The following is a 22,862-nucleotide window of genomic DNA, read 5'->3' on the forward strand; positions in this document are numbered from 1 at the left end:
TCCTTATTGCTTGGCCCAGTGCCTTGCTAATGGTGCAGTTTGCAATATGATTATTCAATTAGGTCACTGTTAAATAATTGTTAGGCTCATTTTGATTTTAAAAAAATGACAGAATGTTGGCATTTTTTTCCCCAGAAAATTAAAACTTCTCAATTATCTAACATTGGTTCTGTTTCTCCAGGATGAAATTTTGTTGAAACTTTACCTGGTAAAGTTTGGGGGTAGAAGATGGAGCAATTTTTTTTTTTTAAATGAACTCTCAGGCTTCTGGATGCTTTAGCACTGGTGAAATGTGCCCTATTTTGTGATGACAGTTGGTTTTGTTAACTGACAACTACTGGGCACTGTCAGCAGAAAGAAGACTAGATTTTTTTCAGCTTTCTTAATTACGTTTTATTCATCTCTGAGTTTAAGAAATTAAAAAATAATTCTGTCTAAATATTATCAATTTAAAACAAATTTCAAAAGCAAGGAGATATGTCTCCTGATTTAAAACCATTTTAAAGTATTTTCCCCCTGACCTTCTCTAAACAGTATGACCAAAAAAAAGGAAAACTAGTTCACTAAAGCCAAAGAGACCTGCTTTGTTTCGCTAAATCAACTGTGAAGAGTAAGAGTTGGTTGGCAAACTTATAAAAATTAGAGATCAATTTCAAAAGTTATAACTTGAGAATTCTCTAGCATCTTGTGAGCAGGCCATTTGTGATTGTTCAGGAATTGGTAGCTACGTTTATAGATCACCCAGGTCCTTACTTCTCCTCCCCTGCCATTCCCACTGTGGTGGCTTATTTTTTGTTACTTAGCTTCTTCCTTTACTCTGTCCTTTCTTAGCCTTTATTGACCTCCCATTCCATGTGCTAATCATTGGGAATGAAAACAAAAAGAAAGGAAAGTGTACAGCATTGTGGGAGCACAGTGTTCTGAGAAAGGAACCTTTTGGGAGCGAGCGAAGTGGTGGAGTAGGAGTGGGAGGGTTAGGGAAGTTGAAGCTTGGGTGACCTTCAGTAAGATAGAGTTTTTCCAGCAATCAAGGGCATGGAGGACATTCTAAAGATAGGGAATACCACATGAAAAAGCTCATGGGTGAGAAAGAGTTCAAGGAAAGATGGGGCTTGTGGAGAACAGGCAAGGGCTGTAGAGGGAAGCTGACCCCAGGATCCTGAAGGGGCTTCCATCCATGTAATTTCTCCATCATTCTGTGGATGGTGAACCAGGCAGCTGAAACTTTGTTATTTATGTTGTTTCTTCTTAAGGTGTAGCGGGATGGATTACAGGTGGGTTTATAACTACGGCTAAGATAGCTATCATCTTCCCCTATCATCCATACATTTTCTAGTTGGCTGTCGCTTCTTGAGTGTTTTAACCCTTTGAGGGTTACTAGAACCTTTAGGTCTTTGTAGACAGTTTTCATCATTTGGTATGCTAAACTTCTGGCCTGGTGACATTCTGATCACCTTCTCGGGGTCAGGTGATCCAGGCCCATCTGAAGCCATTGGTACAACTATGAGGAGACCATTTGGATATGTAGGACCAGCAAAAAGTCTGCAATCTTAGAAAACAATATATAAACATTGAGGCTTTACTAAGGAGAAAGAATTCAAATCCATAGCTTACTAAAACAATATGCTTTGAACTCATCTATTCAATAAGAAGTCTTTCCTCTTGCATGAGAAAATAAACTTTCTATTGCTCTCACTCATAAACCTCCTAATTGTTCTCACTCACAAACCTCCTAATTGTTTTCATACAGAATTATCTACAGTCAGGTTAGATAAAGCAGCAAAGAAAATTTAAAGATTGATTTGTAAGTAAACATGATATAGTAAATCTCTACCAAATATACTAAATTTATAAGGAAATTAGAGCTCACTGCTTGAAGTTCTTTTCCCAGATGTCATATGCTAAGCACATCTTAATTTTTTTCTTCAGGTCCAATTAGCAGAATTTCTTGACAATTTACAAGAAAAGTCCTTGAGGATTGAAGCCTTTGTTAGTGAGATAGAATCTTTTTTTAATACCATTGAGGTAAGTTACCATATCCCTTTTACTTTGACTTGGTTTGTTCGTGTCATCACAAGGAAATGATTCTGAGACAGAACAATCTGAATTAGGGATTGTGTGTACATATGTGGTTTGCCATTGTTGGTTTTGTTCCATTAAAAATGAAGGTCTTTAAAGTCTTCCATCTGTGTGTCATCAGTGAAACCACTGCCTTTCTTTTTTTATTAATTTTTTATTGTTATATTAATCACCATACATTACATCATTAGTTTTAGATGAAGTGTTCCATGATTCATTGTTTGTGCATAACACCCGGTGCTCCATGCAGGAAACTACTTCCTTTCTAAGGATAAATGACTTGCCCTTAAAAAGATATATGCATTTTTTGGGTGCTTCCTATGATAGGGCAAATGCTTTGCATGATTTATCCAATTTAATCCTTACAGTGACCATACAAGACAAGACAATTTTTTAAATTTTTTTTTTAAAAGATGTTATTTATTTATTTGACAGAGACAGACACAGCCAGAGAGGGAAAACAAGCAGGGGGAGTGGGAGAGGGAGAAGCGGGCTTCCCGTGGAGCAGGGAGCCCGATGCAGGGCTGGATCCCAGGACCCTGGGATCATGACCTGAGCCGAAGGCAGACACTTAATGACTGAGCCACCCAGGCGCCCCCACAAGACAAGTGTTATTAATATCGTTCCTATTTCATAGATAAGAAACTGAGAGTTAAGTATATTACCCAAGGTCATAGTAAGTTGATAGTAAGTTGAGAGCCAAAATTTGAATTGATCTGAATTCTTATTTGCTCCACCATCCTGTCCTTTACCGACTAGCTCTGCAGAAATGCTCAAAGCCACTGCCAAGTGTCCCATGCCCAGGACAAATGAGTGTCTCTCATGGTACCACTGCCTTCGATGAGTTCATGCCCTCCTAGCTGCTGGCCCCTGCTCCCTCCACAGTGAAGGGAGGTGGGGGGCAGTGCTCCAACCATATGCAGAGATGGCCCAGGCATCCTCACTTGGTCAATCAGGGGTGGCAGAGGGGGCCCCGGCAGAAGGCTGGTGCGCAGTTTCCCTATCACTAGGGCAACTCCGTGTCCTAGTTTGCTTGAGAGGGGTCTGCTCAACTCCTGTTGTAGGTCAGTGAACACCTGCTAATTATTTCTAGTATCCCCCACCAAATACCTGTTTGAGTGAGAATGGTGAGACATCTGGATTTGTCCGGGTGGGCAGTACAGTTTCTCCTCCTGTGGTAGAAACTGCCCTTCCCTGGAAAGCTTGTGGATGCAGCATCCTGTCCAGCATCCTGCTGCTCCGTTCCTCACTCTGTGATTTTCATGGAGTGGCGAAATGGCCTGAAACCCTCTCCACCACCTGAAGGCCAGGGACCTTCATTCACTGTGATGCCATTTTCAAGTTTTATCCTGTGTGAATGTAAGTGGGCAAGTCTTCCACACAAATCTCTCTTTTTGTGTGTGTTTCCTTAACTAAATCCTTCCTGATAATAATACTCTTACAGCAAACTTTACTGCAAAGCTAACTATGGCCAAGAGGGTTGGTGGGTTGGAAACTTAGACTGTGCCCATAGTCTATGATTCTCTTATCAGGACGCCAGAGGTCAATTATTTGAAAGGCTGGTGTTTCTCTTAAGAGAAAAGAAAAGAAAAAAAGACATGAAAACAAGACTTCTTGTTTCATTCGGACTTGAGGGTTTTTTTTTTTCTGGCTTTGTTTTATTTATATTTTAGGAAAACTGTAGTAAAAACGAGAAAAAGCTAGAAGAACAGAATGAGGAGATGATGAAGAAGGTTTTAGCACAGTATGACGAGAAGGCCCAGAGCTTTGAGGAAGTGAAGAAGAGGAAGATGGAGTTCCTGCATGACCAGATGGTCCACTTTCTGCAGAGCATGGACACAGCCAAGGACACCTTGGAGAGCATCATGAGAGAAGCGGAGGAGCTCGACGAGACCGTTTTCCTGACTGTAAGCACCAGTTCAAATGGGCCCAGACACTCTGCATCTGCTATCCTTACCCAAGTCTACTTTTAGAATTCACCTTTCAGTATTCCCCAAGATCATTTTTTTTTAAAGATTTTTTTATTTATTTGACAGAGAGAGAAACAGCAAGAGAGGGAACACAAGCAGGGGGGGTGGGAGAGGGAGAAGCAGGCCTCCTGCTGAGCAGGGAGCCCGATGCGGGCCTCGATCCCAGGACCCTGGGATCATGACCTGAGCCGAAGGCAGACGCTTAACGACTGAGCCACCCAGGCGCCCCTTCCCCAAGATCATTTATAGTTCTGTGCAGGGTTTATATAATTCTGATACTTAAAAATGATTAGGGCATGCCTGATACCTATGGGAAAGGCCCAGAAAAATCCTTAAAGTCTTTTTTAAAAAAAGATTTTATTTATTTGTCAGAAAGAGAGAGTGAGCACAAGCAGTGGGGGAGCAGCAGGCCGAGGGAGAAGCAGACTCCCCCGTGAGCAGGGAGCCCCATGAGGGACTCGATCCCAGGACCCTAGGTCATGACCTGAGCTGCAGGCAGACACCTAACTGAATGAGCCACCCAGGCGCCCCAAATTCTTAAAGTCTTAACAGACAGATCTAGCTGAAGGACACATGCAAGTCAGGTCACAGCATCATCCATTCACTCTGTCACGTAGATTGGTCACCTTCTAAGACGGAAGGAAAGCAGCCTGAAAACCTTACTCATGCCGTGCTTTCCCTTTGGGTACCAGCCTGATCTCCCAGTGCCAGGCGTCCTCAGGCTGGCCTCGGGGCCCGTCCTCTCCACCCCTACTCCCTCATCTGAAGTGACTTCTCAGAGGGACCTTTCCCTCTGGGCTTCAGCAGGTGGCTGAGGGTAACATTCTAGTACACTTGCAGCATGCGAAAGAATGACATAATGTGATGCCTCTTTCAGGTAGCACGTGGATGTTTTTGTAAGAGTCTTCCTGGGGACCAGATTCCCTAATTCAGACAAATACCTTGTGGACTGAGATTCCCCTGGGTGATCCTCAGATTGCACCACAGAGGCAGCTCTTTGCTCTCCTAATTCCCTAGAACATTCAGTAAGATACTGGTTCTCCATGGAACCAGGATTAACCAGAAGTGGTGTAGGCCGATCCCACACCTAATTGTCAAACTGGAGGAAAGCACCATCTTATGATGAGCAGGGACCTCCCTTTCAAAGTTCCCCAGTACTCCCAGCTCTCTAGTAAAGTCTGGAGATAGAGCAAGGCAAAATGGAATAATGTTAGGCTTTTGATTTGTGCATACTTCCAGCCAGAACAAATCTGAGTGAGATGGACATGACATCCTCAAGAGAGAATGAAAATCATTCAGTTGCTTTATGTTTAAGGCAAGGCTTTGGTCTTTTAAAATTAGGCACCTCTTGGGGTGCCTGGGTATCTCAGTCGTTAGGCAGTCCTCTGCCTTCGGCTCAGGTCATGATCCCAGGGTTTTGGGATGGAGTCCCACATCCGCTCCTTGCTCAACAGGGAGCCTGCTTCTGCCACTCCCCCTGCTCCTTCTCTCTCTCTGTGTCAAATAAATAAATAAAATCTTGGGACGCCTGGGTGGCTCAGTTGTTAAGCGTCTGCCTTTGGCTCAGGTCATGATCCCAGGGTCCTGGGACCAAGCCCTGCCATCAGGCTCCCTGCTCTGCGGGAAGCCTGCTTCTCCCTCTCCCACTCCCCCTGCTTGTGTTCCCTCTCTCGCTCACTGTGTCTCTGTCAAATAAATAAATAAAACCTTAAAAAAAAATAAGGCACCTCTTGTGAAGTATAACATTAATGAGGTTCTTTGTGTTCCCTAAGAACCTTGCCTTTGTTTGATAAGAATATTTTCTCTCTAGGACCAATTGTAAAAAAGAAAGCATTTTTTTTTTCTGCTTAGAAAAGTAATATGTATCCATTTTAGAAAATTTGGAAGATACAGAAGAGCACAGAGAAGGTGTCACCCAGAGATAACTACTGATTACATTTTAGGTATTTACCCCACATTGAACAAATTCAAGTCCTTTTTCTTGCTTTGGAGAATTCTATTCTGGAAGCTAAGCTGCTTGTTAATGAGTAGAGAGGAGCAGCATAAGAATTCATGGCTGGCTTTGCTTATCATAGAGAGTAGAGCAGAACTGGAAACTAAAGCGCCCTCCATTCCTGCCGAGTCCCCCTACCCCTTCTGAGCACTGATTTCCTTCCAGAAAGGGGCTGTAGCCTTCCAGAAAGAAACAGCCTCAGGGAAGCTAAAAAGTTACCTTTAGAACATGCATAATCTTAACACTCTTAGTTGGTTTTTCTTTTTGTTGTTAATTAGTCTCTCTCTTTCTCTCTCTCCCTCTCTCTTTCTCTCCCCTTTTCATTCCCTCATAAGTCATTTGAGGATATCAATGAAAGGTATATAAAACATGGCACAATGTAGTGGCGACTGAGAATAGCATGACTGTATGCTTTATTTTTAATATTTTGATGCTTTCTAGAAAATGAGCTGCCAATTAAAAAATACATACATTTACTGAGCTACTGAATTTTCACTTTTAGACACTGTGCTTTTAAAAGCTAAACAACAGCTTTGAAAGAAAATTGCATGTGCTTTAGTTAAATAACAATTATCATAATGTAGATTTTTAACTGCTTCCTTTAGATGTGTTCTGTATTTTCAGCCTAATCTGGACCATCTTTCTTGTCATTGCATACAGAATACTGCGTAGATACTTAGACTTATTGGTTAAATATGAGCATTTGAAAGAATCATTCATTTTTGCTTTGAGTAATTTTATGACTTATGTAATCTTAATGGAATGTTCTCTCATTTTCTCTTCAAAAGATAGGCATGCATTTATCTTTCTGCTCAGCTAATCTAAATGAATCTTCCTCTTTTGATTATGTTTTGTCTTTGTTGCTGTTGTTAACACTCAATCTAAGGGAAATTTGTCATTATCTTAAAAGGCAAAACACTCAACAAGAAACTAGGAAATGTCTGTAAAAACACATACCATCAGATCTATATTTATCTTTTGGAGCATGTGATATATTTTTTTTTATTTTTATTTTTTGGAGCATATGATATTGAACTGCTCATACTGATCTGATACATTTTCCCTTTTGCCTCAGGGCAAGACCTGAGGTCCTTCCTACCAGTTGAGCCTAATGTTCTTATCATTTTTACCCCTTTCATGTAAAATTTTAAAACTGTATATTGTAAAATTATAAAATTGTGAGTTTACTTCAATGCCACATTGCGAGAGAGCATAAAGCAAAATGAAAAATTTGTATTTGTGATATACTAATATATAGAAACCTGATTTTTTTAGATAATGAAAACTGCACAGATAAATCCTGTTTACCTTTAAAAACAATCTATTCAACAGAATATTGCTAATAAGTTTTAAGAAAAAAACTTGTTTAATATTGACATTAATCAATAAAGTTTTATTACAGTGGCTCTCTTATAGATCAGTTACCCAGGGAGCTTTAAAAAGTGCTGACATCTGAGTCTTACCTCTTGAGATTCTGGTTTAATTGGTCTGGGGGATGGCCTAGGCATCCTTAAAGCTTCTGAGGTGATTTTAATGGGCAGACAGGGTTGAGAACCTCTGGTTTCTAACGGTCTATCCTTTGGCTCAATTGTTCCTCATACTGGCTGCACCTGAATTACCAGTGGGGTTGGTTAAGCCAAAGTCCCTGGAGCCTCACCCCAGGTCCACCAGAGGGGACCACAAGGTGGGACCAGGGCTCTGCATGTTTACCAGTCCTCATGCAGGAGTCTGAGGCACACGAGGCAGGCCCGGAAACTCAGACCCAGGCTTTGCCCCCAGTTTTCTTTATTTTTTAAAAATTATACATTCCTTTAGGTATTACTGATTTGTATTTTCATCTAAAAAGTATATGGATTCATAGTGCCATTTCATATATATTGGACAGTGTAGATGCATTATTTGCTTATTTGTACTTCATCTACTCATGGAATGTACTGATTGATTGGCAGGAAAATTTGGCGAATAGAAAATTGCACGTGCTTTTATCTTAAAAAACGCTGTAGCACATTTTTATTTTTCTGCACCTTAGAGTATTAACTTGCTAATATGAATTGGCATTCATTTAATTCTAAATACCATTTCTTTGGTTTCATGCTTGAACTTGTTCATCTGTGTGTCATTTTAATTCATTATTATTTCATTGTCCAGTTGACAATGAATTAATCTCTGCTAAAGCTGCATGCCACCTAAAGGAGAGTACACTTGGGATAATCATTATTTCCCTGTGAAGAAAAAAGATAGCAAAATTTGGGATTTGGGATTTAATGGAAGCCCTGTTAGACATGCGTGCGTGTGCGTGCGTGGACACACACACGCACAAACACACACACATGGCGAAGCTTGATTGTTTCACCAAAAAGAAGGCTTTTATGTCCTCAAGACAACTTCTGCCTCACAGTCTCAATTTTGTTGGTGTTCCTTTCCATGAGAAGAGCTTATTATCTAGTTGGGGTTTTTTTTTTTTTACCTTGTTTCTTTTTCCTCCCTTCATATTATATCTCTAAAGGCAGTGCTGGTCTATTAAATGATTTTTCTCAACACTGAAAATGCTTAAATTAAGGAATGCTGTCAAGCATATGTAGACTCAATATTTGCATATTTTGAAAAACACATTTGCTTAGAAAATGCTGGGCTGTTAAGAAGGTGCATTTTTTTTCTCATGTTATAATAATGAAAAAGAAGGAGAGTTCCAACCATTATAGGACCTGCTTTTAAAAAGATGTTCCCTTGCCCTTTCATACACTGATGTTAAAATTGAGCAGATTAGTACATAAGGGAAAACTCAAGCATTTTATTTGTGGTATCTACAATCAGAACTTTTGTGTTTCAGAAAGTCTCCCATCTAGTCAGTGATGTGCATTGACTAGGCTTAGTATATGTACCAGTCAGCATTGTTCATTAATTCAGAATCTATCATCTCCACCCTCTGAGCCCCCACCAAAGCCTTCATTTAGGTGTGGTGTCTTCCCTCACCTAGAGCATTGTGGGCTTCTCCCAACCGATCTCACTACGCCTCTGGTCTGCATAGTTGCTCTGATCCTTTCTCAGACTCCTGCCAGGATATTCTCACCTTGTGAAGACACTTCTGTGGCTCTCCTTGCCTTACAAGATAAAATGGAAATGCTTGGTGGACATGAAAGGCTCTTCACAGTCAAGCCACAAACCTCCTTTTCATTTGTTCTCTATCTTCATTCCCCAGTTCACAAGGCAGCCCATGGGCCCCTCTGGCCCTCAGACTTGCTACACCCTCTCACAGCTCCATGCCTTGATTCACGCCATTCTTCCGTCTGCAACACCCTTCCTTCCTTTCCTGCCTCAGGAACCCCTACTCATTCTTTAAGACGCAGCCCAAATGTCACCTCTCTTTGAAGCCCCTACTGGACCCATCTGTCCCAAATCAGATGACAGTGAAGCTTATTATTCCTAACACTAGTAAGTATAGTGGACACTCCTTAAATATTTCAGTTATAGTTTATAACCTTTTCCCCTCACATTGATGAAAACATTTTACCAGACCTGAGATCCTGATAATCTCACCCAAGTGAAACTGCCCTCTACTCATTCAAAATTCGTTAAACGCCAGCTCTGTGCCAGGTAACACAGTACAATACGGTGGTGAACAAAACAAAGTCCTCTCCTGCCTAGGATTATAGTCTGGTGAAATAGAAAGACAAAAACAAATAGGTTGTGATAAGTTCGAGGAAGTAAAATTTAACAGAATAAAGGGTATTAGGGACACATAGTGCTGTGTGAGTAGTGTACTCAGGGCTGGCCTCTCTGAGGAGCTGACATTGGAACAGAGATCTAGGTTAAGTGAGGAAGGAGCCGTACAATATTTAGAAGAAGAAAGTTCCAACAGCAAGTACAAAGGCTTGGAGGTGGATCTGTGCCGCCCAAACCAAAAAGTCCATGCTAATGAAGCTGATGGAGTTCCTCAAAGCTGGCTTAATTGCTGGAATATAATTCTAGTCCCCTGTGAGCCAGGTGCATAGAGGAGAGCTCGTAACCAAATTTTAGGCCCCTCATGCTGAAGTGAAATGCTTTTGCAATCTCTCCTTCCCTTTTTACCTCTTTGGAATCAACCTGTTTTGTTTTAAAGCCCAGTTTGCACCTGGATACAAATGTTAAGTGTTAGCATCCCTCCTAAGAGGGTCATGAGTATATAAAAGCTGCTGACTTACAAACTGTGGTGTGTTTAGTCTTTCAAGAATTTATAGACTTTATCCTCCTTCACTGCTATATCCCCAGTACCCAGAGCAGTGCCTGGCACATAGTAGGTGAACATAGTTTTTGAAAGACTAAATAACTAGAAGCGTAATTGGAAGGGTTGAGAACAGCAAGGACATCAAAGAGTGTGTGAATTTCCAGACGGGTTCGCAACCTTAATATCCTTCAGGAAACAAAGAAAAAAAGAATCGTTAGAATATAGTAATTTTTAGGACTAACTTTACAGATGCAAAATTGAGACTGTACAATTTGATGGCATCTATTCGGATCTGAGAATAGAGGCATGGAATTTCTAATATTAACCAGTTTCACCAAAGAATCCTAAGAATAAATAGATTTTAGACCTATCTTTCTGGACTTCAAAACAGTTTAACTCCTTTTTGGATATAGTGCCTCACAAAACCCACCACTACCACCACCAACAACCACCTCATTTTAAGCAATTGTTTCTAGCTTTCATTCTGTATGTTAATTTCTTGACTTAGGTAGAAATGTTCTCCTCCCCCCCCATAGGTTGCTTTCTGCAATGGAGAGCACTGCCTCTTTAGAGAAAATGCCTGCTGCGTTTTCACTTTTTGAACATTATGATGACAGCTCAGCAAGAAGTGACCAGATGTTAAAACAAGTGGCTGGTAGGAATTTTGAGATATTAATTCCCTCGATGAAATTTGGCAGTGTTTCCTTGTTTGTTTTGTAAAGTTTTTAAATTAAAGTATAGTTGACAATATTATATAAGTTTCAGGTGTACAACATAATGATTAAAAAATTTTATACAGTAAGCTGTGCTCACCAAGGTAAGTGTAGTTAGCATTCGTCACCATACAGCGTTATTACAATGTTATTGACTCTATCCCCTACGATGTACTTCTCATCTCGGTGACTTACTGATTTTATAACTGGAAGTCTCTACGTCTTAATTCCCTTCACCTATTTCACCCATTCCCTGAAGCCCCCTCCCCTCTGGCAACCACCAATTTGTTCTCTGTATTTATGATTCTGTTTCTGTTTGTGTTTGCTTGTTCGTTTGTTCCGTTTTTTAGATTCCACACATAAGTGAAATCATATGGTATTTGTCTTTTTCTGACTTATTTCATTTAGCATAATACCTCCTAGGTCCATCCATGTTGATGCAAATGGAAAGATTTTGCTTGTGCCCAGTGGTGGAATTCCTGGATTATATGGTATTTCTGTTTTTGAATTTTTGAGGAACCTCCATACTGTTTCCCACAGTGGCTGCACCCACTTACATTCCCACCAACAGTGCACTCCAATATCTACAATCTCCACATTCTCGCCAATATTTGTTTTTTTTTCTTTCCTTTTTGATACTAGCCATTCTGGCAGGTGTAAGGTGATATCTCGTTCTGGTTTTGATTTGCATTTCCCTGTTGATGAATGATGTTGAGCATCTTTTCATGTGTCTGTTGGCCATCTGGATGTCTTCTTTGGAAAAACTATTCATGTCCTCTGCTCATTTTTTAATTGAATGATTTGTGTGTTTTGATGTTGAATTGTTATAAATTCTTTATATGTTTTGGATATTAACCCTTTAGATACATCATTTGCAAATATCTTCTCCCATTCTGCAGATTGCTTTTTTGTTTTATTGCTTGTTTCCTTCACTGGGCAAAGGCTTTTTATTTTGGTATAATCCCAATAGTTTATTTTTGCTTTTGTTTCCCTTGTAAAATTTTTGTATGTAAGGAGATATAACTGGAAAAAACTCTTAGTTGTAAAAATTTAAAGCTAGATTCTGAATCAAAGCATAAGACTAGCATACCATTTCAGTTATAATCTGCATTTCCATCTGAAGCTCTGTGACTGTCCTGGGCTATCAAGGAGATAGGAAGAAGTAGCAATGGAACCAAAGGGTCCCATCTTTTTTCTCTCTTTGTAAAATAGGATTTCTCTCTCTGTCTTCGAGAGATTATTTGCTTCGCACCAGCAGTCAGATATAGAAGGAAAAATAAATCAAATATTTTCATATGCGTTGAACAGATTTTTCCTTATGAGTGGTTTTTCCCTCTTCAACTGAGTCGTCCCCCCGCCCTCCGCTTTTTTCATACTAAACAGATTAGCTTAGAGAACTAACAGCTCAGCATCATGCTCTGTGGCCAGGAGCCTCCTACTCAGCTGTCGGAAGCATCCTGCCGGCTCTTCAAAATATTTTTTAAAGGGCTATTTTAACAAACAAGACAATGAAACTTATTTAGATTTCTCAAAGCTGCTGTGTTTCAGTGAAGTTATGAAGTTTCACTTACTGTAAAATATACTCAGATATCTTCCTTAAAAGATACTATATTCTTTCCAAACCACCTTAAAGACAGCTGCTATTTTTACATTGACAATTAATTTTCATTCCTGTAGGAAGAATTTTAGTTTGGTAAAGGGCTTTTTCGGGGGTCTTTTAAAAAGACCCCCCAAACCCACCAACCTTATAGAAAGTGAAAAATTCAGTCATTTATCATAAGAGATTTTCTCTATAAATGTGTTAAAACCAAAGGGTGTTTTTTGTAATGTCTTTAAATCGAGAGGTGATTGGAAACTAAGAAATTCTGATTAACAGAGTAGGTTGTTCGCTTCTAAGGGATTCGTTGTATGCTGCTGTTCATTTAGAAGGATATTCTTTCGAATATCTGACAGGCAAAATGAGAGGACATTTTATATATTTGAGAGGCCACAGAGTTAAGTTGTCACAAAGTGTTAATGATTCGTTCAGAAAGAGGGTGCTTGGGACTCCCGGGAGTTCCGAGCCGTTTACAGGGAGACTGATTTCTGAGAAGCAAAGCTGCACATGGTATGGCTGCTTCATGGGATTGGAGCCCAGGGGTGTTGACTTACTGCTAAATAGTATTTGTTCATTTTTGACTGGTGGTGGTGACGCCTCTCAGATATAAAATCCTCACTGGGTACCTGAAAAGTTAATCCGATCACTGCCTAAGCCAATCAGAAATTCTAAGGAAAGGATGTGACAGCCCCTAGCATCTATTTCACACTCACATGCCGCCAGGCACTGGGGACACCGCAGCATATCTTTTGCTCCAATCTTGCGACAAGCCTAGGAGGTAGGTTTTGTTATTATTCCCATTTGACAGGTGAGGAAACAGAGGGAACAGAAAAATGTCTCCTATATTGCCCTAGATGTACGGCTACTTGTGCGGTGTGGGGGGTGGGGTGGGGAGCAGTTCGGCTTCAGGGTCTCTGCACTTGAAACACTGCCCCACCACAGAGAGGCGGAGTGCCTTGCCCTGAGAGAAGGGATAACCAGAGATTAGTAACATCCAAGGCTTCCTCGACTTTGGCTCCTAGGGACTTTTTTTTTTTTTTTTTTTTTTTTGTGGTAAAATACACATAACATAAAATTTACCATCTTAACCACTTTGAGGTGTATAGTTCAGTAGTATTAAGTGTATTCACATTCTCGCACAACCATCACCAGTATCCATCTTCCAAATTCTTTTCATCCTGCAAAACTGAAACTGTACCTCTTGAACAACACCTCCCCTTTCCCCCGGCTCCCCAGCCTCTGGCAACCACCATTCCACTTGCTGTCTCTATGAATTTAACTACTCTCCGTCCCTCCTGTAAGTGGAGTCATACGGTATTTGTCTCTTTGTGACTGATTCATTTCACTTAGTGTCATGTCCTCAAGGTTCATGCATGGTGGCATGCGTCACATGTCCTTCCTTTGCTTTTCTTGTTTCCCCCCCCCCCCCGCTCCCTTTTCAAGGCTGAATAATATCTTATTGTATGTCTATACTGCATTTGCTTATCGGTTCACCCACTGATATCTACTTGGGTTGCTTCCACATTTTGGCTGTTGTGAATCATGCTGCTCTTCTGGGAACAGCTAGATGGAGTGGAAATCTACGTGGCCACACAGGTGCTGAAGTCCAAGTTGATCTGATGCTTACCTGAGTGTGACAGCTCTTTATGGGCACATGCCATCAGGTAGAGGGAATCCATGGTGTCATTTCTCTGCCCAATTCCGTAGCCTCCCATAAAGAAGCCTTAAAATCCCATTTTGTATTTTTTTGGCATTACTCCTTTGCAAGTTTATTCCTATAGAAGTGTAAACAGAGTTGCTAATGTATGAAATCTGAGCCCCTGATATCCTGCCACACAGGAACTGCAAATCTAGCCATTATCGTTGGATTGCATCTATGGAATATTCTTATTCTCTTTTTAATTTTAGAATGCTTTGAAAAGTAAAAATGTTTCCTGTTTTTGAAAAGAGATGTTTTAACTGGGGGGAATTTTGGGGGAAGGAGCACATGAGGTACAAAATCATTCCTAGCCCACATGCTTTGCTTAATTCCCTACAACCACTTCTTCCTTAAAATTTGGTGATTTGTTGGGGGAGTAAATATCACTTTTTTAAGTTTGTTAAGCTACCTAAGAGAGAGAGAGATTTTTGAAAACATGTTGCCATTTTTAAAAGCAGATATAGCTCAATGTAAAATTCATAGGAAAAAAGAAAGGGAGATTTTCATCATTCATGCCTCAAGGAGTTCGGCACCGTTTCAAAGACGATTGACAATAGTTGAAGAATTCTGCCTGGCTCTTCAGTAAACCTGGGCACCATGAAAATTTACTGAACTACATTTATCTGGATGGACTCCTGTAGAATGTGACACTGATTTCCTGCCCGGAAGACAAATAAGAAAGTTAAAGACAGTGTGAGGGTCTCTGAACCATTATCATTCGTTGGGGAGGTGCTCTGACAGGCAAGCTTCTGAGGTTATTGAGCAGCCTGCTCAGCATGTCTTACCTCTGCAGTCCCTCTGTGATTTACCAGATGATGGATCCCCAGTTCAACTCCCATCTTCACGGGCTTCCTGCCTTCTCTCCATTTTCTGTGCTCCTGCCAAGGCTGTTTTGCCTTTTGAAACTTTAGCGCTGTTTGTGTGTCAGACAATCTACTAAGCACTTAATGTACATATGCTGCTTACAACAAACCTGGGAGGAAATGGTATTATTATTATTATTATTATTTTCCCATTTCAAAGATGGGGAAACTGAGGCTAAGCTAACACAGCTATTAAGTGGGGGATCTGGCATTTAACCTCAGACTGGTGTCTCTGCTTTGAAGCCTATGAACTTGACCACTCTCTTATCCTGCTTTTCATAACTCTGTGTTTCCTTAGCTCCTTATCTCTTTATCGAATCTTTTCAATTTGTCTCTTTTTGTTCCATTCTTTAGACCTATTTATTATTTTATTTTATTATTATTATTTTTTACCTTCTTGTTGAACTAACCTTTGTTTTCTTTTCCTTCGGTGTTGACTTTTCATAAAGTAATCTCGTAAAATTTGGCCCATAGTATTTCAGTAAGCTTATCTCTCAGGAAATGTTGACTGGAAAAAATAACCACAAAAGCAAATTTAAAAGCATGACATCTTTTCAACTATAGGAATAACCTTTTCCTCTAATTTGTAAAATATGTTCAATGCTTTTGTATCTCAAAAATTTTGGAAGAGAGTTGCATAAGAACTTGATTTATGGCGTTGTACATACCATTAATGTTCAATATGCATAAACTTTAAAAATCTCTATGAAAACACTTGAGAATATTGTCTGAATTTAAAATTCAGAAAAATAGAATTATATTAGATATCTAAACCTTACCTTTGCATCAGTTAATAGGGTACTTTTTCTTTTATGTAGTTTTTATATTTTGTTTAATTTTTAAAAAATGTGTTGGTATAGTCACGTTAGAAAGAGAAAATGGGATAGTAACTTCAGAAAGTGTATTTTGATATTTTTTATTCATACCAGTCTTTTTTCAGCTTTGATGATGTAGCAACTGGATCTGAAAGAGTTTTATTTGTCTCTGTTCTGAATATAGACCCTATTTATGTAGAAGGAAACAACAGTGGTTATGTAGCAAAGCAACTCAAGTTTTCATTTTGAAGGAAAACCAAATCATTTGATGCATCCTCTCACCTCTATATAAGTTTGTTACTCTGAATGTAGGACTACAGAAGATTATTATCAAGTGATGACAGTTTGGGATCTATGTTTATTTCTCTGTGTCTATAAGCACGTATATACAAATGCATAAAAAACATTTTGGAGGGACACACACTCAAATGTCACAGTGGTTGCCTCCAGCGAATATGCTTGGGTGGGTGTTGTTGAGAACAAGGGAGCCCTTCCACATTTACTCCATGTATTTCTGTATTGTTTGAAGTTTTTTCAATGAGCATAAGTGAGTTTAGCATAATGAAAAAGAAACAATGAGTAAAAACAGCATTAGCGATAATCAATCTTGCTTTTATTCCAGTTCCACAGCCTCCTAGATTAGAACCTCAGGAAGCAAATTCTGCCACCAGCACCACAATTGCAGTTTATTGGAGCATGAACAAAGAAGATGTCATTGATTCATTCCAGGTTTACTGCATGGAGGAGCCACAGGATGACCAAGAAGTAAACGGTAGGATTGCTAACACAAATACAGATGCATGTCAACATTTCTGTAACTTAATATGAAGTATTTAAAGATATGCATATTATGATTCATTCCACAAAGCATTTATAGCACATATAAAAACAGCAACAAACCGACAACCATATAAGCAAACATAAAACACATAAGCAGAAATTGGAAATCAGAATCAAGGAAAAGAAAATGCATACATATCAATGGTCAACATGAATATTGTAATTGAGATTCAGATTTGGCTTTGAGCTCTCAGGATAACAGGAGCAACTAAGATTCTCATTTTCAGAAAGGAGCACTTCAGGGAGAACAAGTCTCCATCAGTGCTTGAGTCTAAAAGAAAGTATAACATGTACCAATTTGCAGAAGAGAAATGAGCTGTATACAAAACAGTGTCCTCCAAAATAATTTTTTTTTAAGATTTTATTTATTTATTTGACAGAGAGATAGAGAGAGAGCACAAGTAGGCAGAACGGCAGGCAGAGGGAGAGGGTGAAGCAGGGTCACCGCTGAGCAGGAAGCCAGACTCGGGGCTCGATCCCAGGACTCTGGGATCATGACCTGAGCCGAAGGCAGCCGTCCAACCAACTGATCCACCCAGGCGCCCCCCTCCAAAATAATTTTAATGCAAATGCAGTATTGGATGTCATGGCTGGCGGTTTCTCAGATCCACCTTGATAAAAGCTGCAAACAAACCATAAAGGTTAATTCAGGGTTCATAATTCTCAAGGCATGGGCCTCAGTATGTGTAGTCTCCCTGTGTCTCCAATTCATATGCAGATGGAAGTGAAAGTGATTAGTAGGGTGAATGTATGACACATATTTAGTTGAGCCTCTGTAAATATCTCTCTGTTCAGTAGGACTTCTAATGAGACCTAGATGCCAAACACTTGGAGTCTGTACTTCCTAATGAATCAGAACTGTTGTGCTGGCATTTTTATATTGCTTGTTGAAGACAGACCCACATATTTTGGAAACCCCATGAGCATGTGACAGGATGGACATGGCATTACAAAACTCAGGAGCCCAATTTGTCATGAGAAACAAATTATAATATAGTTCGCTGTTACCAAGATTTAAGGCTTTTGAGATGTCATATGATACTTATTTAAATTAGGAAAAGGTAAAAAAAAAAAAAAAGCAACCATAGGCATAGTGTAAAGTTGGCTAAGTTTGTTTATTAAGGACTGCTTATTTTCCTGGTGATGTGATCATACATCTGTCACAACACAAGGTGAGTGTCATTATCCCCATGTGCAAATAAGGAAACTGATGGGAGGTGAAGTAATTTGCCCACGGTCACACAACTTATACATCAGGGGGGTAGGATTCAAGCACAAACCTTTGAGACTCCAAAGCTTATGTTTTGGTTTGCTTGTTTCTGTTTGTTTTGTTATAGCACGCTTCTCCCTCCTCGATATCTAGCTGTAGAGGTCATGGAACTGTGTGGCTCTCCATGACTCCTCTTAACACCAATTTATTGCCTGGAATGTTTTGTTTGAAGCGCTTCAGCTCCTCCCCACCCCCAGCCTCCAAACGCTTAACGTGTCCTGTGTCTCATTCATTCGACACCTTGAAATCTACTGATGTCAGTTAGCTGATCCAGTGATCTATACTGGGATACTGTGCTGTGTGTGGGGTCTCCCCCAACATACATTGTGTGCATTGTTGAAAGAAGTGCTGGGACAGCAGGACTCAGCCGAAGGGCATGATTCCACTGAAGACTGCAGCCACAGTTTCTACAATGTGGGGGAAATGTTTTTCAGTGTGTAAGTCCTTATGAGATTCTTTAAACCAAACTTTCCATCCAGAAAGTATAGCTCAGTGGGTTGGAAAGATGCAATTAAAGAAACTGAGTTGAAGAGCTTCTAAATTTCCTTTAAAAGAAAATGATCTGAAACAAATAATGCAATATATGTTAAGGAAAAAAAAAAGAAGAAGAAGAAGGTAGCGGGAGGGGAAGAATGAAGCAGGGGAAATCGGAGGGGTAGACGAACCATGAGAGATGATGAACTCTGAAAAACAAACTGAGGGTTCTAGAGGGGAGGGGGGTGGGAGGATGGGTTAGCCTGGTGGTGGGTATTGAGGAGGGCACATTCTGCATGGAGCACTGGGTGTTATGCACAAACAATGAATCATGGAACACTTCATCTAAAACTAATGATGTAATGTATGGGGATTAACATAAGAATAAAAGAAAAAAAAAGAAAATGATCTGGGCTTCTTAACTGGAGGAGTTTTGAAGATGTGACTTTCAAGAGAAATAATGGAGGAGAACTAAAATGACCACAGGCTAATTTAAAAAAGAAAATAATTCTTTGTAAAGGAGAAAAAATTTCAGTAAGAATAATCAGATTGGCCCAAAGGGGCACATGTTCGTAATGGTATCGCGTAGGAATGCCACTAAAATATTGAAAGTAAAATAACGTAAGAAATTTTAGGAAATGTCTTGTTTGAACAAGTTATTTTTTAGAATAGTTTATGACTTATCAAAGTTATTCAAGTATTTCTATAAATCGTGGAACTCTCTAGTTGAAAGGATTCTGGAATTCATGAGGAGGAACCAGGATTTGAAACTTTGAAAATCATGCTGAGTACTAAAATTGTTTACTAATTTGGAAAGGTATTTTATAACATCATAAATTTAGAGAAAATGGGGTTGTCCATATTTATTACATACTCTCCTGAAATATTAGCATTGCTTCTTACGAATTTTTTGAGAATGTACTACAGAGATTTAAGCTATTATAATATAAACTACGCAATTTTAGTGTTTGCTATTGAAATAAGTTATTTTAATTGTGGCAGATGAAGCCCAGAATGTTACTAATATGCTATTATTTTCTGGTAAGCATTCACAGTAATAATGCATCACTCTAAATATCTCTTTTTACCATGCCGTTACTTTCTTATGGATTCTAAAGTGAGAGCTATCACAAAATGATACCTGTCAGTTTTTTTTTTTAATTTTTTTATTCTTATGTTAATCCCCATACATTACATCATTAGTTTTTGATGCAGTGTTCCATGATTCATTGTTTGGGCATAACACCCAGTGCTCCATGCAGAATGTGCCCTCCTCAATACCCACCACCAGGCTAACCCATCCTCCCACCCGATATCTGTCAGTTTATCAGTTTGAATTTTCCACTGAAAATAGTAGAGCAATTCTTCCAATAGCTATAATTTTCAATTAACTTTGGAAGACACCCTAGAGTTTATAACTGTGTTTTATGCTAGACTTGGTAGAAGAATACAGATTGACAGTGAAAGAAAGCTACTGCATTTTTGAAGATTTGGAACCTGACCGATGCTATCAAGTGTGGGTAATGGCCGTGAACTTCACTGGATGTAGCCTGCCCAGCGAAAGGGCAATTTTTAGAACAGGTAAAGAGATGTTAAGGGGGTGTTGGGAGGCAATATTCAATTCTTCGCACACTACTGAGATCAACTAATAAGCATTTATTAAGCACCTTTTGTGTGCTGGGTGTTGTACAGTGCTGAGTATTCAGTGACGAATAAAGCTTGGTTCCTGTTCTCAAGAAGCTTGCAGTCAAGTGGGAGAGATAAAAAACAAAAGATCATAAAAAACTGTGGTAAGGGCCATGATCTAGTTATTCACAAGTTATTATGAGAACACTCCACAGGGATACCCGAGAGAGCCGGGGCGGGGGCAGGATCTGGAATGGCTTCTTAGAATTGATGCCTGAATGGAATCCTTTAAAGGATCAGTTAAAGGAGTGTATTCCATTTGAAGAAAACATGTGAGCAGAGACATCAAGGTAAGAAACAGTATGGAGTGTGCAGGGCACTACAAGAAGTTTGTTACTATTTCTTTGACTTAAAAACAAGGAGAGGAAAGACATGAAGTAAGAAAGGCTAGTGTTTGGGGGCCATGTTTGCCAAGGTAAGAAGCTTCATCGTATGGGTGCTGGGAGCCCCAAAAGAGTTTTCAGCAATGATATTCAACTGGGAATGCATTCCCACAGTGGAGCCTTTTCACAGGGAGCTGAAGTAGGTGCGGCATAAACCAAGTTTGCATTGCCTTGAAGATCATTGTAACTACCTCAGAGGAAGAAATGACTCACTCCCACCATTTTATCCTTTCTTCTTGCCTTCTGAAACAAGTATTTATTAAGTACCTACTGAAGGCAAGATCATGGCTAACTTTTTTGTGAAGGGAGGTGGACAAGAATCTCCTTTTTATTTGCTTGGATATGTAGAAAGAAACTGGCGGGATTTCTAGGAAGCTAATATTAAAGGCTCTCTGGGGATGGGTGAAAACTGCAATTTGGAAGGTAGAGGTGGGAGGGAGACTTTTCATTCTTTAAATTTTCCTATCTTTTGGGCTTTCAACCAAGAATGTATTTTTTAATCAAAAATTCAAATAAAGTCATGCCCAAGCACATTTCTCAGGGTACCAGGGAAGCAGGGCTGATGTTCATATTATGTTCCATAATTGATTTAGTTCTCTCTTGCAGCCCCTTCCAGCCCTGTAATCTGCGCCGAGGACTGTACGGTGTGTTGGAACATGGCCACCATCCGATGGCAGCCCGCCAACCCAGAGGCTACTGAGACCTATACTCTGGAGTACTGTAGACAGCACTCTCCAGAGGCTGAGGGCCTCAGGTAAGGAGCCTCTCCTCGGGAGACCTCACCTCTCCACGGGGAGAGCCCAGGGTGCCTGGAACTCAGCTGAAGGTCCTAACCTAACTCAGAGCTTCTGCTCACAGAGGGAGAAGAGCTTCCTAAAATCTTGCTGAGCTAATGAAGCTGTTGACTTGATTTGCAACTCCATCACTATTCATCAATGAACTCCCAAGTTTGTAATAAAACACATGCTACAATGCAGAATAATGACTCCCTTGTAAGAAAAATGTATGCAAATTTTAATAAGATGGAACATTCTTTGAGGTATATTTAACTTGAATCCTTAGACAGGATTTATGCATATTTCAAGCACTTTTTAGTAGTTATATCAGAATATTAGTAGTTATATCAGAATTACTACTAATAGTGAGCTTGTATATAAAGTAAATCTGGGTCTCCTTGATGTATTGGTAATACAAAGGAGCTAATTATATATATATTATTACAGAGACATACCTGCCTCTCTAAGAGCATGAAGGATCTAAAGAGATTTTGCAGGAAAAAAAGAAATGGGAAGCTCTCTCACTAAACTTATAAAGCTTTAAATTTATCAATAAAGGGCTGTACATCCTGGGGGCATTTGGTAAATGTTGATTTATTTACTGAGGGGGTGATTTCTTAGCCTCCGTCCATGGCAACAGAGCAACTTTACATTCCATGATGCATATTCAGGTCATTATTATTAATGCTCATATTTTAATAGAGACATTTGTAGTTTTTTTTTTAAATGAAATTTACTGAGATAAACTATTTTGGTAGGATATAAAACTTAGAAATAATGGTGTGAAATTAGACAGCTTTTTAATAAAGTGTATTATTTAAGCTCTTGATTACATGATCAATCAACAACTATTTATTTAGTTATGTGAGGTTTCATTTGACTGAGCAATAATTACAGTTTCTTTCAAGTATGTGAAGACAGGCTTCATAAAATAATGATCAAAGGATGAATTAATGTTGAGTGTATGGGTGGAATGTAGGCATTTCAGCAGAAGTGAGAACATAGTAAATGTACAAAAAACAACATCTCTGTTAATGTGCCAAATGCTGGGTGGCAGGCTTCAGTAATTAGCAAACAGAGGAGTGGTAAACTCTGACTAAGATGGGATGGGAGAAGAGGAGAGAGAAGGAGGAGGAAAGGAGGGAGAAAGGGCGATAGTGACAGAAGAGATTATAACTGACTTTTATTGAGCATTTACTATGTGCCAGTCACTGCCCTCAATGCTTTATGCACATTGCCTTATTTAATTCTTATAGGAACTCTGAGAGAAAACAGACATTTTGAGAGGGTACTGAGCGAGTGAGTAACAATCAGGATTCAAACCCCATTTTGTCAGATTTCGAAGTCCAGGCTGCTAATTCCTGTTTAATGTCACTTAGGGGATTCTTGGGCCTTCTCCACAAAAACCCTTGGTGTCATGAGAATCCTGTATCAGCAGTGCCTGAGTCCCTGAGAATCTCTCCCACTGTTCTCCACCAGCAGTGAGGAAAACCCAGTTCT

At 39.6% G+C, this 22,862-nt stretch overlaps 1 protein-coding gene across 1 annotated transcript in view; it reads left to right on the forward strand.

Moving 5' to 3' along the window:
* CMYA5 (cardiomyopathy associated 5) overlaps positions 1–22,862 on the forward strand; it is an 87,776-nt gene that overhangs the window by 44,041 nt on the left and 20,873 nt on the right. The window contains exons 3-9 of the mRNA XM_045897275.3: positions 1,930–2,025; positions 3,753–3,986; positions 6,378–6,400; positions 10,783–10,901; positions 16,556–16,705; positions 19,952–20,098; positions 21,193–21,340. Coding sequence (XP_045753231.1) covers positions 1,930–2,025; positions 3,753–3,986; positions 6,378–6,400; positions 10,783–10,901; positions 16,556–16,705; positions 19,952–20,098; positions 21,193–21,340 — 917 coding nt within the window. The remainder of the gene's footprint in view (positions 1–1,929; positions 2,026–3,752; positions 3,987–6,377; positions 6,401–10,782; positions 10,902–16,555; positions 16,706–19,951; positions 20,099–21,192; positions 21,341–22,862) is intronic.

This window comes from Mirounga angustirostris, unplaced genomic scaffold, assembly GCF_029215605.1.
Source record: "Mirounga angustirostris isolate CCGP_5_RB_7025 unplaced genomic scaffold, mMirAng1.0.hap1 SCAF_7, whole genome shotgun sequence".
NCBI lineage: Eukaryota > Metazoa > Chordata > Mammalia > Carnivora > Phocidae > Mirounga > Mirounga angustirostris.